Genomic DNA, 19,515 nt, shown 5'->3' with positions numbered 1-19,515 from the left:
TGCCTTTCATCTGACAGTGGTACTTGTGGCCAAGTAGAGGAGACACTGAAGATTTCACAATGGGGGGGAAAACCAGTCCTGTTTGTATTTTCTGGTGTCCCAGAAAAAAAAGGAATTAGGAAAGTGACTGCCTTGGGAATTCACATGCTCCCTTTACCACCACCCGTTATAAAGCAACAGCTCTTTTGGCCCTCAATGATACAGTAGGAGACGTGGCCATGCCAAGAGGAAGCTTTCCGTGCAGGGCTGTGGCGGATAGCACCGGGTAATTCCGCTTCTGCACGTATTGCTGTCAAAGCAATCAAATAAACCTCCTTTGCAGATTGCTCAGAGTTAAGAACAGTGAAAGAGTCTATGGCCCTCATGTTAGCTTCTGTTTAGGCTGGAACTCCACCTTTCCCTCACACTGAAGAGTTGTGTGTCATCTTTCTTTGGTGTGGCGTTGGCTCTGTGTTATCGTGGTGGTTGATCTCCTGCTTGATCTAGATCATCAGCGGAGCTTTGTATTTTGTGTCATCAGCTTGAGGTTAGCTGATGAACATTTTAATACCAGCACAGGCACGGCGCTACACAACACTTAAGTAAATCTGTCTTCTCAAGATGCACAGTGTGTATTTGAAACATGCTTTCAAGATGGTTTTGTTTTTGGAATAAGCAGGTTATACACCCAAGTCATATTACCTTGGCATGAAACCTCTACGTTAAAAACATTTCTACCAATTGTTGGAATTGATTTGTACCTTAGGTACAGGAATTTTACAGGACATTTTACAGAAGTTTGTGCTAGGCACTGTATTATTTAAGTAAAAACCCTTTTCAAATGGCTCCATGTGAGGAGCTGTCACAGATGGGCTCTTGTCAGTGGTGGTGTGTCATCTTACACGGAGTATCTGGCTCTACAGCTTGCTGCACTACTTCTAATGAGTCTTCTCTGCCAAAAACAAATAAAAGGAAAAAAAAAAAAAAGCAACCAACTGAGCAGGAAACCAGTTCTTTGGCTTTGGCAGTCACAAGCATCTAACCATTTTTTTGAAAAGGGGTGGTCTTTGCTATTGAGATCTAACTTCAAGGATATTCCCTCATTGGTTTCTACTTTTCCTGGATGTGGGTGAATTTTCTGCTGCAGGGGGGAGAAGGCTGGGGCTGGGAGCAGAAAGGCAAGCCTCCGTGCTCTTTAGGGTTGGTTGCACATATGTCTCTGCTTTTAAGATGCTGGAACTATCTGGAGAAAATGGAAGGACTCAGGTGCAGCATTACAGAACTAGAAAGCACACAAAGTTGTGCAGCATCCCAGAGGTTGCTGAGCTGCTGGAAGGACTGCTCGATGTGGGCACGATCGCCTCACCATTGCTCTGGCACGTAAGCGACCCCCAGAAGGTAAATGAGTGGAGTTACCTCTGGTCTTGGCTGTCTGCTCGGATCTTGCCCGCAGCCACGTACCTGTCAAATAGACAGCCCCGGTTTCACGTGAGGGTTTATTGAGCAGGACGAGCCTGTTTCTCCACCAGTCCCTACCTCGCTGGGAACAGTTAACAGCTGCTGACTCATGAAAAAACTCTGGCACTAATTAACTGGGGCCGCTGCCACAGAGGGGTGGGAGGGAGACAGGTCTGCCATTGGTCTGCAGCTGAGGATGGAGGGTGGGATTTGGTGCTTCTGTGCTCTGGGTTACAACATCTGGAGAGGATCTTCCTCAGGAAGACGTGCAGCACCTCGGGAGGAGGGGGCTCTCGTCCGTAAGCAGGGACTGCGCGGCGCTCAGCATGTCTTTCATCCAGGTAGACAAGGACTCGGATTTTCCTCTACAAAATCTCCCCTATGGGGTTTTCTCCACTAAGGAGGAGGTAAGTAACAGCAAACTTTGTCCTTGGGGTGTGTAATTCCTGAGAGGTTATGAAGAAGAGCAGAAATTCCTGGCAACCTGAGATAAAGGAAAACTTCCCGGGCTGAGATGTTTGCACAGCCTTTCTGACTTGACAGCAAAACCGTAGCTGCTGCATTGGCTTTTTTCTTAATGGGGTTATTCTGATGGCGGCTTCTTTAAGATTGCACAGAAGAAATGAAAAGCGTTGATAGTTACGAGAAGTACTTTGGCTAATACGTATCATAGTGTTTGTACTTTTTGACTGAAATCATTAAATCTGTGTTAGATCCTTTCACTCTAAGAGGGACGTCAGAGTTTACGCTTTTTAACTCGATCCCGCATTTTCTCTGTGACTGAGTGTAATCACACTGTCACCCTTAAGAAACCACATTAGATATTTATTTCTTCTACCGTTAATTCTGTAGTGTCTGGTCCCTCTTGCGCAGCATGAACTGACATGCAGGAAAAGTGGTATTTGCAAGCCAATGTCCTTGTCTGCTCTGTTAAGAGCCTGCTCGTGGCAAGCTGCTTTGGTGGCTGCAAAAGCATTAAACCAGGGCACAACATGTGGGTTTCGTTTCTGTCTTTGCAGCTGACCTGTCGTGTTTTATTTGGCATACGTTTATGCAATGCTGCATTAAACATCTAAACGTGTGTTATGTTCAAAGCTGTGCCCAAAGGCTATGGATTCAGCCAGCTTCAGGCCTTGTATTTTATGATCACATAAGAAAGTATGGTTCAACCTTTCTTCCAAGGAGGTAACTCCCAATTCCCCTTTTCCTGAGAACTGAGCCCAGCCAGGCTGAACCTCGCACCTGCGGGAGCCTGGTGGGACGGAGCCCCGGAGATGTGCCCCCCTGCAGAAAGCCAAGAGCCGCAGCCTGGAAGGAAAAAGCGGAGGATTTATTTATCATTGCTCGTGGAAACTTCATGATTATCTGCTGGTTTCTGCTGTCTCAACTTATCCATGCAGCTTTTTAAAAAAAAAAAAAGATAATTTAAACCAGAAGATTGTGTTTTCTGATCTGGTATTTCCAAAGATAAAACCGAGATGGTTTGTTTAATCTTTTCCTAGATGCGTGTGTTGTTATCTAGCTAGTTGGGATTATTTTTCCACCTTCTCCAGTAGCTGTTCTCTGAAGAAAACATCTTCCCTCAGACCTTATGAAAAGATAGGCAAGGACTTACTGAAACTATTTAGGAAAATAATGTCTAAAGCTAGGCCAATGTTTTAATGATTTCAAGCTAAAGTAGTTGATGTCCTTCTTGACTATTCCAGTTACAGATTAACCTGATGTGACCTTTAGTTTTCTACTGCAGGAATGTTTGCTGAATAAATACTTATTATCACATTTGGAATCTTGTTTAGAAATTAAAGATTAAAAAATAGGTTTAATAGCATGGATTTTCATAGATGATTATTCCCTTTTGGTAAGCTGGTTTTCATAATGACTGTAACTAGTTGGCCTTTATTTGCCTAAAGACATGAATAATTGAAATTTGTCTTTGAACGCTGCAGCGTTTTTATACCCCCGCTCCCCGTACAGCTGCAGCAGAGCTGCAGTGGGATCGTCCGTGCTGCTCCCCTGCCGTCACCGCCGGCTCCGCACGCGCCTGGCGCCGGCCCTGCGAGACCCGCGGCGGATGAACGGGGTCTTTGTGTCTTGGGTTGCATCTGCCCGGCGAATGCAGCCGCCCTCTACCCTACGTGAGGGAAGCTGTTCCTGTAGCGAGGATCTAGACTAGGGTTTGCATGCAAGCCGTGGGATCCTCGCGTGGCAGGAGGATGGGTTGCGTAGGGCAGCCTCATTCGACGTGGTACAGAAATAATGTGGTTGTGCAAGATGCACTGCGTTCCCGATATCATCAGTGGAGCCCAGAGCATCCTTCGTCTTCTGGGGAGGAACTGTGGTGCAGAGATGTGTATTGTTCTCTCCAATTACATGGTTACAGGGATGAGATCAGTCCCGCCCATAGCATGTGTATGCTTCAGTTCCCCACCTGTAGAAGGAGCAATAACATTTCCCTACTTCACAGGGTATTTCAGATGTATGGGCTTATTCTGCAAGGCTTGTCATTAATGAGGGGTGGGCAAATACTTCTGGGGGGTAAAGAGCAGGGAAAGAAACCTCTGCTTCTATTCCTATCCTTTCCCAAAAGCTGGGGATGAGGAGAAGGCTCCCTCCTGCCCCTCAAGGTCTGCAGGACGTCCGCAGTGATGCTCTGCCTCTAGGATCCTAACGTTTTTCAGCAGGCAGTCTCATCGACTAGCTTTTAATGGTGAATTGCTGTGATACCAGACCCTTGTCCCTGATGGATTAAACTCTCTGTGGTCGCCATCTTCCCCCATGCCCTTTTTGGAGGATTTATGGCTACTACAAGCATAAACTCTTCTTCTCTTCCTCCCCCTCTTCTCGCTGCTTTGCAGCCTAGGCACAGGCTCGGGGTAGCCATTGGAGACCAGATTTTGGATCTTGGTGTCATTAAACATCTGTTCAATGGACCAGCTCTTGCCAAACATCAGCATGTCTTTGACGAGGTATTTATCAGTGTCGTTAGTTCTAATTTCCACGCACATTTTAGAAATATTCCATAAGGGATTTTAGTAACTTGTAGTGAGATAATGAACATGAACTGGAAATGTGCCATCAGGCGGGCTCTGCTTCCAGGGAAAACTCATCACACCTGCGATAGCAAGGAGAGCAGAGGCATCGGGAGTCCAAAGGACATTTTCACTGAAAGTTTAATCAGACTTTGGCAATGCAGGGGTCTGACACAAAGCCTAAACATTACTTCATTCCCGCTTGTGCCTTCAACACTTTGTGGCACGGCATCGGATGGGATTCTAATGACAGGGAGGTTGCGTTAGGGGTAGAGGTAAATAGAGCTGACCTCTGGTTACAGCTAGCTGAGATATCAAAGCCACTAAGGGCTGAAGTAGTGTGTTAGGACGGGCACGATGCAGCCACGCAGCAGGTCCTGCTTGAGAGGACTTGTGGTGGGAGGACAGGAGTGTGGGCAGTTATGAACAGGGAGGACAGGCAAAATCTGGGCAGCCACCGCCACGTAACCCCGGCTGGCAGGCATTCAGCAGTGGGATGGAAGTGCAGGACATCTTCCATGCATGTGAAGGTTAAGCAAAATGTGGTCTTTTATCTGCCCCCCACCTCTCTGTGTCGCCTGTCAGCCTACCCTGAACGCCTTCATGGGGCTGGGCCGGGCGGCCTGGACGGAGGCGAGGGCTTGTCTCCAGAAGCTGCTGTCAGCCGGCGAGCCGGCCCTGAGGGACAACGCGGAGCTGCGGAGGAGGTGAGGGAGCAGGGGGTCGCTGCAGGCACGGCGACCTTTCGGTTGTGCCCTGTGTCACCCGCATCACGCGGTGATCCAAGGCACCAAAATCAAAGGTTGGAACGTGGCCACCTGCCACCTACGTGGGAATAAACTGGGGTTTGGGCATATTGAGAGCTTCCCGCTCTTAATTGTGTCTCTGATTAATCCTGTAACTGCCCACAGATCCGGGGTGTCTCCTGCGCCTGGGAACTCTGAGCTCTGCCCTGGGCTGGGCTGCCCAGGCAGGCGAGGGGACAGCCTGGTGCTCTGGCCACGTCCCCTCTTTGGTGAAGACATGGCTGCAAGGGTCTCCACTCCACCTCTCCTGCCTCCCCCAGCACTGCCCTGCCCATCCCGCCTGGAGCATCTGCTGGCATGGGGAGACCCCTCCAATTGCTCCTCAGAAACCGCCTGACTTTGCCAAACCCGAATCTCTTGTTGCAAATCGGCTTCAGATACGGGGCACTGCACTGGTGTAGGAGTGGGAGGGGAGGACTGTGCTCTGCTCCGTGCTGTGCTGGTGAAAAACCTGTCTGTCCATTAATCACACACCACCTTCTTTGTCCAGAGTGATGCTTTAAACACTACAACCGCCTGCCCCGAAAGCGAGCAGGAGCCATTCCTCCCTGTCTTGTGGGGTGATGTAGGAGAGGGGTTGAGCCACTGCTTGACACAGGGACTTTCCCTGAGCAGGCCCAGCAGCTTGAATTGGGCACCCCAAGCACTGCGTCCCATAAAATCATCCCTTCCATGCAGCAGAGGCAGTGGTGACCTGCTCAGCTATGGGCATGGGGTGTTTCTCTGTGCCCCTTGGGAAACCAGCCGGCTCCCCTCAAGTGTGCCTCCCTTCCTGCTCGCACCCCGACGGATGCTCCTTTCGGTTGTAACCATCCCAGTAACAGCAGCTTGTGCAGTCGTCTTGCTTTTTCTGCAAGGTTTTTTTGCTGCAAGGCTTTGCAGAATAAATTAAGGAAGGAGGTAGGAGAAAGAGTCAGCCCTTCGCATGCTTATAAACCACTCACGGGTGAGAGCTGCAAGTTTTCCGAGAGCTGAAGTTGTTGTTTTTCATTTCAGAGCATTTGTACCTCAGGCTTCTGCGATGATGCACCTGCCCGCCCGCATCGGTGAGTCTCCTGCAGCCGAGGGCTGCTCAGCGCTGCCCTTTGCTCCCGCCCGGAGAAGCCGCTTTATTTCCAGCTTGCTCAGACAGACAGATCATAGCTGTGACAGGGAATGGGGTTTGCAGGAGCCAGAAGTAGATTATTGTACGTAATGAAAGGTAGGTGCTGTCTGTGGCATAAGAATAAAAGCCTGGGGAAGCTCAGTAGCAGCCAGAAAATTCCTGGATGCATTTTTTCAGTAAATCAGCATTGTCTGGTGCCATATAACTCTTGTCATCAGATTGGCATCACCTAAGACCTTTGTGACTAGAGCCAGGGAAGAAACACTTGTTCATTTTCCAACATTTTCCCCATTTGCCATCAGAAAATAATTCAGATCTTCTAAAGTTTTGCAAGGCAGATCCTCCGGCATGGCCTCATAAATAACCATGAGTCTCCGCTCCCAGACTATTGCTCCGCATCCCAAATCTTCCTCCACTCCCATGAGCCCAAGAACTGCTTCAGAGTGAATGTATCCATATAGATACATAAATATTTTCCTGTTTTTAACAGAAATTTATATTTGGACCCAAAACCACTTGAGAGATGTGACCTTCACAGGAGCAGGGATGGGAACTTGCCCATTCCCCGGCCAAGCCCTGTTCCCGCTGGGCTTTTGGCTCTCGCGGGGCACAGCCCTGGTTTGGGACAATGTCTCGCCTGGCCCAGAGGAACCATGATGAGTTTCCATAGATGTGATACCTTCCTGCAAATAGTTTCAGGTTGAATATGTCTCTTGCTGGCTCCTAGCACCCCTGAGTGCTGTGAGTGAGAGCGCTGCCTGGCAGCATGGCACTGGCGGTATCACGCAGCTACAAGTTACTTAGGTTTCCACCAGACTTACGTTCGGCTCTGTCCTGTGCTTGATTCGTGCTAGTCCTGAGAGCAAACACTGGCTATATCCTCCGCTGGGGCTGCGAGATAACTTACCGAGCTTGCAAAACAACGTAACGTAAATGCCCCCTCCCAAGTGGAGGTTTTTCCCCCCAAACCCTCTGATTTGCCGTTAATCTGCAAGGTGGGGAGCTGTTTGCCAGGGATGGCAGCAGAGGGCAGCAGATGTCCTGAGTATGAGCCGGTTCCTCCTCCTGGGTACCACCGGTACCACAAAAAGAGCAGCGGGACTCGGTTTGCCTCTGAAAGCTGGCTGCTGCTTTATGTCCTTGTGCTTTTTCTCCCCCTTCTCCGCTGGATTATTAGAAAACCCGCCAGTTTTGTATGCATAATTTTATAGGCACTCTGTGCTAGTCACCACCTTTACGCTATTAACTACATCCCCGTACTAATAATATTAAATGTTGCTACGTGCCTCCGCTTAGCACTCTTGCTGTCTCCTTTTCTGCTCTTTACATTGCCAGCAGCATACTTTGTGCTCTAGCCCCAGCAGACGAGGGACTTTCCTACTGTTGATGCCTATTTTGTGGGTTTCTTTCCACTCAGGAGATTACACCGATTTCTATTCTTCACGCCAACATGCCACAAACGTTGGGATCATGTTCAGGGGGAAGGAGAACGCATTGATGCCTAACTGGTGGGTAGTTCAGGTTTTTCTCTGGTGCAGCATTATTTTGCATGCTTATCTGTACATAGGTATAATTTTTTTAAGATATGAGTAATCTTTCAGCAAAATACTGATGTCACTTCATAGTGGATGAGAATCTGTACCGTCAAGAGCGCAGTAACAGAACCGAAAACCACATTTCCCCAGCCTTAGCCGAGTCTGCATTTCGTTGCAGCAGCCACACCGAATACAATGCAGCCCTCTGGTTCAAAGACAGATCTACCTAAGGAATTGGGTTTTGCTGAGTGACAAGACAGCAGGGTTTAAGTTCCAAGGAATTAAGTGGAGCAGTGGCACAGAAGCGCATTTGCACAGCTACATGGCTTTGGATTATAGTTTGGTCACATTTTTATCTCAGAGCAAGTGAGGTGCAAATGTCCATGCCCATCTACGCAGAGCTCTCGCCTCGCACCCCCGTGGTGGTTCCACCCCAAACAGCAGCTCTGGACGGCGATGGATACACAGCTAACTCGTGCTCTGTGATGCTCTTTCACAAGGTTACACTTGCCTGTCGGTTATCACGGCCGGGCATCGTCCGTTGTGGTGTCTGGGACACCCATCCGGAGACCTGTGGGGCAAATGAGACCTGACAATGGTGAGTCCGTGGTAGGTTTTTAATGTGGCTTCTTATTTTTTATTTTTCCTCCACTTCACAGAGCAGTGGAGAGGAAGGATCTGGGAAGCCTTGTCTAGAGCCCAGCCTGGGGTCAGGGCATGAAAAAAGCCCTGAGTTAAGTCCATCTTGTGTTTCCATGCCAGGCAGCATCAGCTGCTCTGTTTCTTCTGGCTGTTACTTTTATTTCCCTACCTGCCTCCCTGTCGTAAAATACTTTTTATTCTACCCATAGATAAACCGCCAGTGTTTGGTGCTTGTAAGCGTCTGGATATCGAGTTAGAAATGGTAAGATGGGCTTTTTTTCCCTACCACTTGAAAAATATTAAAATAGAAAAAGGGAAGAAAAGGTAAGTTTAGCTGCTTCTAAAAAGAATCTCATAAGGTTCATTCCTGTGTTTCCCTCTGAGCAGCAAGTAATAACGATTTCTATGGGGGAAACTTTTCCTTCTCACGGCTTGCAGGGTGCATTAGCTCATGGAGTAGTTTGCTAATACAGCTTTCAGGCTGGAAACAGCTCGTCTGGCCAAATCTGAGCACCAGTGCAGCAGTCTGGAAGCAGGCAGACATAATTCTTTTTATCAGCCTGTTATCTGGTTAGCAGTTACCTCTGCACGGCAGCCAGGATCTTTTAATGGACGCTGGGGATTTGGGAAATACAGACTGTCTGCGCCTTGAGTCTAGAGCAGAGGAAGCCATGAGTTCTTGGCAGTGCAATTCAAACTCCTCATCCTTCTGGCTGGAAAGATGAAACCTGTGCTGAGGGTGTTGTAACAAAACATCCCTGGAAGGTGCATCTTCTCGTGGCTTAGTGTGGTCCAGAAGGGAGGGGTTTATAGGATTGTTCATCATGATTTATATGATTTATATGTATTTTTATATGATTTATTCCCCATCTCTCCCCTCTAAAAAAAAAAAAAAAAGTGGAATAAGTCTAATATTAAGGGAAATGGTACTAAAAATGAACTGAAATCCTTTAATGCTGTATGCTTTGCAGAAAAATGTTATAAAGCAAGGAGGCAGCCCCATAAAGTGGGGTACATGAAGTGCTGCCATACCTCTGCTCTGCAGCCTGAGTTTTACTGCCGGCTGCTGCGAGAGCGGATTTAGACTGATGAGGCTTTGGGAGAAAAAACTTCCATATTGTTGGTGGAAAGAGATGACTGAGATTTCCTATAGATTTCTCTGCCACATGCTCAGGCTGAACATTATCTAAGGGAGCAAGTGCAGGCACCCAGTTTATGACCTGTTTTAGTTAGTGGGCACATTTGTCCACCCGCCACCTCTTCCCCACCATCATGACAGGCTCCAGCCGCGTTCCACATTCCCTCGGATGACTTTAAACTCATTCCTGTCCACTGTCTGCAGCGAACAGTCTCTTCAGTGGGCAAACCTGTTGTGCATCTGAACTGTAATTAGGAGGGACCATTTTTGCTCCTGTGTTTTGACAACATCATGCCCTTGTTTAATGACTGTCTCTTAGCAACACGGTGCTCTTAAGTATTTCAAGCCTGGCAGCTTCATGGAGGGGAAGAAAGAGGGAGCAGGCTGTGGGTTTTGTCTAATTGTGTACGGGAGATGATGCAAAATCCCATCCTGTCCAGCCTCTGTTGCTTATGCGTGTAACCCTCTGTGCAGTAAAGATTTTTAGCTTCAAAAACTTCCTTAATCAACATTTCGCTTTGCAATTTCAGGCGTTCTTTGTAGGTCCTGGAAACAACTATGGGGAGCCGATTCCCGTCAGCAGAGCCCAGGAGCACATCTTTGGGATGGTCCTTATGAATGACTGGAGCGGTAATCGGTGCTGCGAGAGTCTGCCTGGAGAGGGGGTTACAGCGTCACGGGAAACCTTAGATAGGGATAAATTAGTTATTTTAATAGTAGAATAGTGATCATGGAAACCACTAGGTATGGTTGAAAGGGATGGAAATGAAATGCTGTCTGCATTTCTCACACTCTATCTCAATCCATCTTCCATCAATCAGTAGAACCAGAAATTGCTGCCTAATGAAGATTTATTTACTTACGAAAGAGCTAATACCAGTCTAGTTTCTTCTGGGCAGGGATGGAGCAGCCCTAAGGATGCTGATTCCAACAGCAGATTGATGTCAGTGTCAGGAGGAGGAAAAGAATTTGGCAATCAGAAATTCTTCAGTGTCTGTGTAGATTTAACTAGTTGAAATTGGCCCTACAACTGGCATGGACCATTAGCTGGGTGTAAAAGCATTAACTAAACTGGGGATAAAACTACTGCTTATATGAGGGTGGCCTGACTTGTTTTAATTATTGCTGACTTTTTTTTCCTTAATCTAGCTAAGATCTAGATTCTAGGTCTAAGAAAATTGGTTTGAGGACCTGGAAGGGATGGGTTTAAATCAGGATTTGGGCACAATGTCTAGAAAAGGGTGGTGAGAACATTTCCAATCCATGTTACTCTTTCACAGGTGTGCTGGCTGTGCAACTCCTAGGATATGTTTAACAGCATTGCTTTGAATTTTCTCTTCCTAGCCCGCGACATCCAGAAATGGGAATACGTTCCTCTGGGTCCGTTCCTGAGCAAGAGCTTTGGCACAACCATCTCTCCTTGGGTTGTCACCATGGACGCTCTTATGCCATTCGTGTTGCCAAACCCTGTCCAGGTTAGCAAGAGAAAGGGTTGAAATAAAGGAAAAGCAGTGCTAGGAAAATCTCAGCAGAACTGGTAGGTCCCATCAGTAGAAGTCACTGAGCTGTAGCAATGCAAGACAGTTCCTTCATAGAGTTTACAAGTGTGATCCTGCTTCCAAACATACGAAGGCATCCCGGGTTCTCTGAGTTCAAATGTTCATTCATGTCACTGGTGCTGGCACATGGTGCCCTGAGCTGTCATCCTGCCTGCTTGAGCAGAGCAGAAAAATCATCTCCTTTAACATACCTGGAAAATAAACTGATCACAGAGCTTCTTGTTAGTGTTTGGTAGCCCTTGGCATCCAGCAAGCAGTGGAGAGAGTGGACTCAAACCAAAACACTTTGTTCAAGCACTTCCAGTGGTCTGCGTTATGCAGAGGTATAGTTGAAATGGAAAAATAATAAAGGGTCCTGCTGAGAACTTGCCATCCTCTCGATGCAGGCACAGAGCAAAGGTGTGCTAGTGCTGTATTTGTTTTGGGTTAACATCCACACCGTAATGATGGAAAGGGCTTTGGGAGCCCACATGCAGAAAAAGCAATCAGATTGTATGGATATCACATCTGTTCTGAAAGATCTTTAAAAGGGTGTGCACGAGAGCAAGAAAAGCAATAATCTGAGCAGTAACAACCATGGAGTAAATGGGGTGTGCGGCACAGCCTGGTGCAAGAAAAAGTCGCTGGGATGGCTTGTGGAATTTTTCCTTTCTGTGTGTTTAGGCTGTGGTGCCTTTTATATGCTTTTAGGATCCCAGGCCGCTGCCCTACCTTCAGGATACAGAACCCTACACTTTCGACATCAAGCTCTTTGTTGCTATTAAAGGTACGGAAATGCTGAGTGGGTTAGAAAGCTGAAATTGCCTGTTAAGGGATGCAGAACCACCATGTATTTCAGACAATTTGCTCTCGGCTCTGTGGTCCTCCTTTTCCGTCTTTGCCCAGATCGCCTCTGTCAGAGCAAGAGGCAAAGCTCTTTGTGCTCTCCATGCTTCTCGTTAGCTGTGCAGCAATGTGTCAAGGAGGGAACACCTCCCAGATGACCAGCTTACGATGAGGAGGTCTGCCTGCATGGGCAGGTGTAGGCAGAGCACGGAAAGAGCAGATGTACGTCAGATTCAGATGTTAACCCAGCTCAGACCCCCAGCTCAAGGTCCTGCTGACTGGTAGGTCCAGGTGTTGGTTCTTTAGTAGAGCAGAGAGTAGGAAGTGTGCACCTTGATACTACCCCAGTACTACCCGCACACTTGTTTTCTGTGAAACGCTGGCCTTCATATCGGAATAGAAAATATTATTACTTGTTTCCTGCTGGGGATTACAATGATAAAAGAAGTCTCTATCCATCTGTAAAATCGAAAGACTCCAACATCATTCATCCAACACAAACAAATTGCTTCCCTGTTTCTTATTTTTTATTTTCCACAGGAGAAGGAATGAGCATGCCAACTACTATATGCAGATCCAATTTCAAGGTAAGACTCCCGTACGTTTTATTTGTTTGAAATCTTGCTGATGCCATCAGCTCCTGCCTTAGGCAATTTCAAACACTGACTTTTGCATTAGCTGAAGATCAAGCCTGGCGTGCGTTTGTGTCGGGGACAGAGGGAGAAGAGTGGAGGGTGCTGATAGCTCATCCCTTTACTGAGATGGAAACACCTGAATGCTGGAGCACCGAAGAAGGGGGCAGCTCCTTCCGCTGCCCAGCTTAGCATGCCCAGAGCATCCTAAGTTGTGTGCTCATTTGGCAGGGAGCGGTGAGAGCAGAGGGCTCGCAGGCAAAGGGAACTGCCTCTCGCTGTGCCGAGGTGCAGTACAGCTTTGCAGTTGCAGCTGGTGATTTAGTAGCAGACACGGCGCCGAGCCCGGGTCTGCCCCAGCCCCTCTGCGGGCAGCGCGGGGGGGTCTGTCCCTACGGGCTGATTGAAGCCAGGAGGTATATGTACCAGCTGCAGGATTTCTCTATCAATTTGATATTCATGTTTGGTTCTTTGCATAGTAATTACCTCAATCAGTAAATCAGTAGTCAGCAAATCAGTAATGAGGAGATTTTTGTATAAACCCATTAAAATACTGGACCTAATCATGGATCCTGGCTTAGCAGTGCTGGCCTTAAAGAGGAAGAAGAAGAGGAGAAATGACATCCAGCTGAAAGAAGATAAATTTTAAAGGATTAAATTACATGTTTAAGTATGTGTTTTATATGCACATAGCAGCTCCTGGTCATCATTTGGAAAGCAATCCGTCAGGCCACAGTACCTACTGAGAATGCAGCACTAAGTAACTGTGGAGGTTGCTTTTAGGCTGCTGAAGGTTCCTGATTAAATAAGGAAACTTTTCTTTAGGGACACTCTTACCAGCATCAGCCTGAGAGTGCAATATGCTCTGCATAGGCGAATGGCATGCCCGAGAGGTTTGTCCCTCATTGCTTTAGCCTCCTCTTCCTCCTTCCTCCAGCACATGTACTGGACCATGAAACAGCAGCTGGCTCATCACTCGATCAACGGGTGCAACCTCAGACCTGGAGATCTCCTGGCATCCGGAACAATCAGTGGACCCGTAAGCGTTTAAATAATGATAGTCACTGAGAACTGGTCAGCAATCCAAAACCAACCGAGCAGGGCTTTGGGTCTAAGCCCTGTTTGATTTGAGTAACCTTGAAAATATCTGCGGTTCTTCCCTAAGCACTTTGGGTTGATGCTTGGGTATTCCCAAAATTGCACTGAGAAGTGGTGTTTTTGTTGTTACTGTTTTTTGGTTTTTAATCTCTCCCATGTTCCTTTCCCTAAGAACTACTATTTTACTACAGATGCAAATTAATTTCCATGCACAAACATCCACGCGGCCTATTTATCCTCTATGAAATGCATCTTCGTTTCTAAGAATGCACAAGGTGCACGGGTATAACTTCTAGTTTCTCTGATACTACATATCTGGAACTAACTTCACAAGCTACTTCCCTTGTACTGCCATATGCACAGCTGTTGCAATATATGGTAAGGTACTGACGGTTTCTGAAAACATCAAATATAAATCCTGTTCATGCCGTCTGAAAGACAGCCTCAGGTAAATTGTTTCCAAGCTGGCATACCTATACTTCCATTCTGAGCTTTTCTGAAGTGCTTTTTGCTTCCTCTAAACTTATTGTGCTGCAGATTGACGCTAAAGACTTACAAACCTTTGCCAGCTTTGCTTTTCTGAAGAACAAAATGTAAATAAAACTCTGAAATGTGACTACATAAATGCACTGGATTTGTAGAAGTGCCCTCGATGTGTTTCCATTCTTGCTGCGGCAGACCCAAACTACTTTTACAGGGTTTAGCACTATGTTAAACACTCCAGATATCGGCTGTAAACATGACTGCTTATAGCGAGCAAGCAATTAAATGCAAAGGCAGGAAAACAAGTCAACGTATCCATGAATTAAATCAACAGCAAAACTCCGTTCTATAGACCTAATGTACTTGTGTGTCTACTTCCAGCAGCAAGTAGCTTAACAGTAGGGCAGATACTAAAAAGCTATTTATTTGTTTATGAACTCTTGCTGCAGGAGCCGGAGAGCTTCGGCTCCATGCTGGAGCTGTCCTGGAACGGAACAAAAGAAATCCCTCTTGGCAGCGGACAGTCTCGTAAATTCCTCCAGGATGGAGACGAAATAATTTTGACAGGTAATGGGCGAACAGCTGCTCCTGTGCCGCACCGAGGACGTGTTTCTATAGATTGACCCCAGCAGTGGAAGTGCCTGGCGGGGAGGCGGGCTGTTCTGTACGTACCTGCCACGCAAGCACAGTTGTTTCCATCCTACCCATCAAGAGGCAAAAGCAGGTGGATAGAAATTTCCCTGCAATAAATACTTTCTGGATTAGATTATTTTCTTTGCTAAGTAGTTAGTGATCTTGCTATGTGCGTGAGCGCTAGGGCGATGATGGGGGTAGGTTTGCCTTTACGGCCAAAATTATCCTGGGACTGGAAGCAGTTGATGTGCTGTTGCCACCACAGTCCAAGTTTGCATGTGGAGCAGAGCTTGGCAAATGCTGAAACTAGTTATTTTGCAAATAATATTTCATTTGTAACATGGGCATATTCAATTAAGTGTGTTGCAAATCAGATATGTGGGAAACAGCATGAAGCCTGCTAGAACAGCTGAGCAGCTCCCCTCTGAAAAGGGCTGTGCTTGAGAGCGGTTTCATGCTGGGCCATGGTTTTAATTTTCATCTTGAGAAACTAAAGGTTTTATGAATTAAAATCCACCATGATGTTCTGTGATCTAAATTCCACTCCTACTTCTTTTTAATCCAAAGACTAGTGCAAAGCAAATCTATTTTTTTCCTTTCGTCTCATCTTGTCAACCCCTTTACGGCTTTGAGGTGGCAAATATTTGGCAAGAACAGCCATGAGAAACTTTTGATTCAAGCCTGCTTACATCTTTGCTACGTCGCCTACTGAATTTTTAGAATATCTCGTGGGATGTTGTGCATCATCAGATGAGACCCAGCCAGTGCCACACCTGGCTCTGAGCAACTCCATCCTGCTGATGTGATCAGCGATAGTCTGCACAGAGAGCAAAACGGCTCAAGCGATGAGAAAACACTTACAAACGTGACTTAGGGCAGAGAAAATGTGACTGACTGATGCCTATGCAGCAACCTGAGGGACACGAAGGTCCGATGCTGGTATGTGTCCGCATGCCTGTGCCTGCTTAATCCAACCAGGACTTTTAGGATTTTTGCAAAAACAGTCTAAAATTTCTCATTTTTTCAGAAAGCTTTTTAACAAACCTCCAGACCTTTCCTGTGACGAAACCGCCCCCCCCCCCCCCGCCCCAGACAGGCATGTGTTCCAGTCTCCCAGTGACGGCTCTATAAGCAGTTTTGGTAGTGCTGCAGGCAGAGCCCAGTGCCTCCTGTCTGGCAGCCCAGGCAATACCTTTGAAAATAGTGTTTCTGTGAGGTGCTGCCAGTTTTGCAAAGGAAGATACTGAGACAACTGGAGACTGAGATGTACTGGAGAGAGCTGTAGATGATGAAACCAAGGAGGCCCCAATACCTCTGACATCCTTCAGCCTCCCAACAACCCAGCGACTACTCACGCTGCAAGTTGTAGGCATCTGATGCAGCTCTCCATAGGTTTCCTATACATTCAACGGAGAGAGACACTCCTCCCCCAATTCAGAGTACCACATTGCCCTCCAGAGTTGCAAATCTCCCTCCAGTAATATGCCAGGAGCCCTAAATTAAGGTACAGTTAGGTATTATGAACGTCCCTTTGGAGTTACATGCCGACATCCATATAGGCGATGAGCACCTTGCAGCTTGGGAGCTGCTGGCACGAGGTGACAGGCTGAGGGACAAATGGGACTAGACCATGACCCATGTTGTTCTTCATGCCCAGAACAAGCTGTGTTACTTAAATGAATACTTTAAATCCTGAAGGTCTTTAATCTTTAAAGATGTCATGGTGGCGTGGCTGTTAACCTGGGTGAAGGCACGGCCGCCCCAGCGGGACAGTCTCATGTTGCTCGGTCTGCTGTGCTGTTTTACACTAGCAACAGTTTGTGGTTGTAGCGATCAGGGCATCGGGCCATTCACGAAAGCCAGGTGCTGCTGGGGCTGTCTGCTGGGACAGTTTGGGATCTGCTCCTATTTAGTGATGTACGGCAGGTCCGGTGCCTTCAGGCACCCTCGAGGCCGGGCTCGTGCTATTGCATCCTCTCCCAAGGCTGTGCCATTAGCTCTTGCCAAGTGCCCAACCCATAATTTCTAGTCTCCTGTTTCAACTTTGTGTTCTTGCTCCCCTTGTGGGAGCTCTTTCAGAGCCCTAACGCATAAAATGAGAGAAATATATTTTTCCCAAGAAGTGTGTCCTGGGGAGGGAGCATTGCGAGGGAAGGTTTGCCGATGGTGCGCTGCAGCTGGCTGCAAAAATCTCTCCGTAGCTCCTTAGCACTCAGCTCAGGCCCATGCTGCGGGCAGCACAGAGCTGGCTTTGTTAAATGTGCTGCTCCTTGGTACTGCTCTAAATCATAGTTGACAGCGGAGATAACTAAACTGGACTGAAATAATAAGCCGGCGCTCAAAGGAGAGCTGGCAAGGAAGCCTAATGAGACAAATGGAAACTCGGCTGAGCCTTAGAGGAAGTGTCTTACCCAAGTATTGCTTAGGAATGAGGGTTACCTGGCAGATACGGGGACAGATACACCAGCACTTACAGACACCGCTGTCCTTGGAAAAGCTTCATCCCAGCCCGGCTGTGAGAGCTGCGCTGTGGGTTAGAGCTGGCAGGGTCTGTCCTCGTCCTGCCATAACTTTGGCTGCCCTGCAGTCTGAGCCCACCCATCCTCCTCGTCCTCGGAGGAGGTTTGCACTGCTCCGTGCTGAGGGTGGGAATTAGGGTTATGGTCTGTTCTGCTCAGCTCCCTCTTGGCTTCTCAAAGGCAGCTGGTTTTTATGACATGCAGGGAAGATGATGTATTCCATTATTTTAGGAAAATCCATCTCTAACTATGAAATCAGTCCTTAAAATACAGCATATGCCGCTTGTGTCCTTCCTTTGATCAGTTGTTGTAGCAGAGAGCTACAGTAGGTCTCCTCAGCTGTTTCTTCCCAGAATAGTCTTCCCAGATGGGCCAGAAGCCCCTGGCTGTGTCCCCTTTATCTGCAGCTTTGCTAATGGATGCTGTGTCTGGAGCGGCTCGGCTGGCCCGTGGCAGCATCGCTGCAGCATCCCCGTCCTAATGTCACCCCTCCGTCATGCAGGAGCAGGGAGAGATTGAATCGTCCTGTAGTTAGAGATGTTGTCACAGGCTGGTAACTTCAGCAGCAGTCAGCAGAGCTTCAATGTCTCTTTATATAACAGAGGATAAACGAATATTTTGAGTCAGATGCTGAGTTTCTTATGGAACTAAACTACTTGATTTTAGCGAGCAAAACAGATTCTGCAAGGGTTGGTCCTGCTGTTTGAGGGGTTTAATGATCGTGTTTCTGGCTATAAGCATCCCAATGTCCTAATGCTGCAGAAAGAGAATCCAGATTTACTTTATTAATTGCAAGGCTGGGCCAGGTAGTGAATCAGCTTGCCAGTGAGATTGATGATGATGCAGGTTAGGTTTGAAAACAGAAATACTGCACATCTTGTTTGCTCTTTGATCAATGCACTGAACTTGCATATTGCTGTGTTGAACATTTTGTGCTTTTTTTTTTTTTCTTTTTTTATATTCCTGCGTTACTTGAACTCTTCCAGGTGTTCTTTTTTTTACTGCTTATTGCATTTCTGAAATGTTTCCACTTGGTTTTGGTCTGTTTATTCCCGGTAAAATCCTGCTGTCCTTACAGAACAAGCTGTCTGTTTTCTGGCCCTAGGTTACTGCCAGGGCAATGGCTTCCGCGTGGGATTCGGCCAGTGCTCGGGAAAAATCCTTCCAGCCCTGTCAGATCCATGATGACTGGAGTAAAGTGACATCCGAGGAGGAGGATCTCTCCCCCCACCTCTAACAGTCATGCTGCTTCATTCAGATCTATTATTTTTATATGAGTGATTGGAATCTGATTGGTTTTAATTATCAATAAATATCTTAAAGATGAATGTGGCTCACTGGTGCGATAACAAGAGGATCTCAATGCTATCTCAAAATTCTCAGAATGATTGAAAGTGAGATTCTTAAATTTTCTACTATATTAATATTATTTTCATAATTATAAAAAGAGGCTTTCAAGTAAACTTAAATATTCAGAGTACTAGGTTGATGATAACAGCTGAGATTCATGCTGGCTTCTTTTTTCACAGTGTTAATATGCTGGAGGTAAAAATCTCGAAGGCAAGTTGCATATGGATGCTAAAAACTTGTAGACCGTGCTGAGTAAAAGGGAGTTACATGGCTATGCCCTAAACTAATTTGTAACAAAGCAATTTGCAAATGTGATAATCAATACGACTGAAAGCAGCAGGAAAGCAAAACAAAAAAGTACCAGACAAACTAACAACCTTTTCAAATAGTGAAAACAGAAATTGTACTTTCAAAAAACCCCCAACAACCCACCAACAAACAACTGATGATGTCCGAGAAGGCTCAGCACTAAACTCCTGCATCTTAGGAAGAAAATCTGTGCAGACTCTGGAGTTCAACCCGTACACTGCAGCACGATGAGTTCCTGGAAATAAACCCCAGCAGGCTGCAGCCTGCAGCTGCTGCCCTCCCCGTGCCCCGGGAGCAGGCAGGTTGTCCCTACTCCTCCTGTCCTTCCACGAGCAGGGACAACTCTCCGTGCCCCAGCAGAAAGATCGATGCCTGCCCTGAGATGGGAGCCTGTGTTGGGGCACCCCTCAAAAGA

At 47.0% G+C, this 19,515-nt stretch overlaps 1 protein-coding gene across 1 annotated transcript; it reads left to right on the top strand.

The window, feature by feature from the left end:
* Nucleotides 1-1,674: 1,674 nt before the first annotated feature.
* On the top strand, nt 1,675-18,769 carry FAH (fumarylacetoacetate hydrolase). The gene is made up of 14 exons (XM_010304097.2): nt 1,675-1,844; nt 4,293-4,403; nt 5,052-5,173; nt 6,269-6,318; nt 7,795-7,885; nt 8,413-8,510; nt 8,764-8,816; nt 10,223-10,322; nt 11,037-11,167; nt 11,942-12,017; nt 12,617-12,663; nt 13,646-13,747; nt 14,739-14,856; nt 18,547-18,769. Exons 1-14 carry the CDS (start codon nt 1,764-1,766, stop codon nt 18,624-18,626), a joined length of 1,260 nt encoding a protein of 419 aa, XP_010302399.1. The 5' UTR covers nt 1,675-1,763; the 3' UTR covers nt 18,627-18,769.
* Nucleotides 18,770-19,515: the final 746 nt, after the last annotated feature.

Source organism: Balearica regulorum, chromosome 12 (assembly GCF_011004875.1).
Source record: "Balearica regulorum gibbericeps isolate bBalReg1 chromosome 12, bBalReg1.pri, whole genome shotgun sequence".
NCBI classification, from domain to species: domain Eukaryota; kingdom Metazoa; phylum Chordata; class Aves; order Gruiformes; family Gruidae; genus Balearica; species Balearica regulorum.
The sequence above is the reverse complement of the archived record's forward strand: the minus strand, read 5'-3'. Positions and strand labels throughout refer to the sequence as shown.

Excerpts from the sequence above, each read along its gene's own strand:
- FAH (XM_010304097.2), top strand. The coding sequence starts at position 1,764 with ATGTCTTTCATCCAGGTAGACAAGGACTCGGATTTTCCTCTACAAAAT. Across the intron at positions 6,319-7,794 it reads GCACCTGCCCGCCCGCATCG|GAGATTACACCGATTTCTAT; the intron begins GTGAGTCTCCTG and ends CTTTCCACTCAG. Across the intron at positions 11,168-11,941 it reads TGTTGCCAAACCCTGTCCAG|GATCCCAGGCCGCTGCCCTA; the intron begins GTTAGCAAGAGA and ends ATATGCTTTTAG.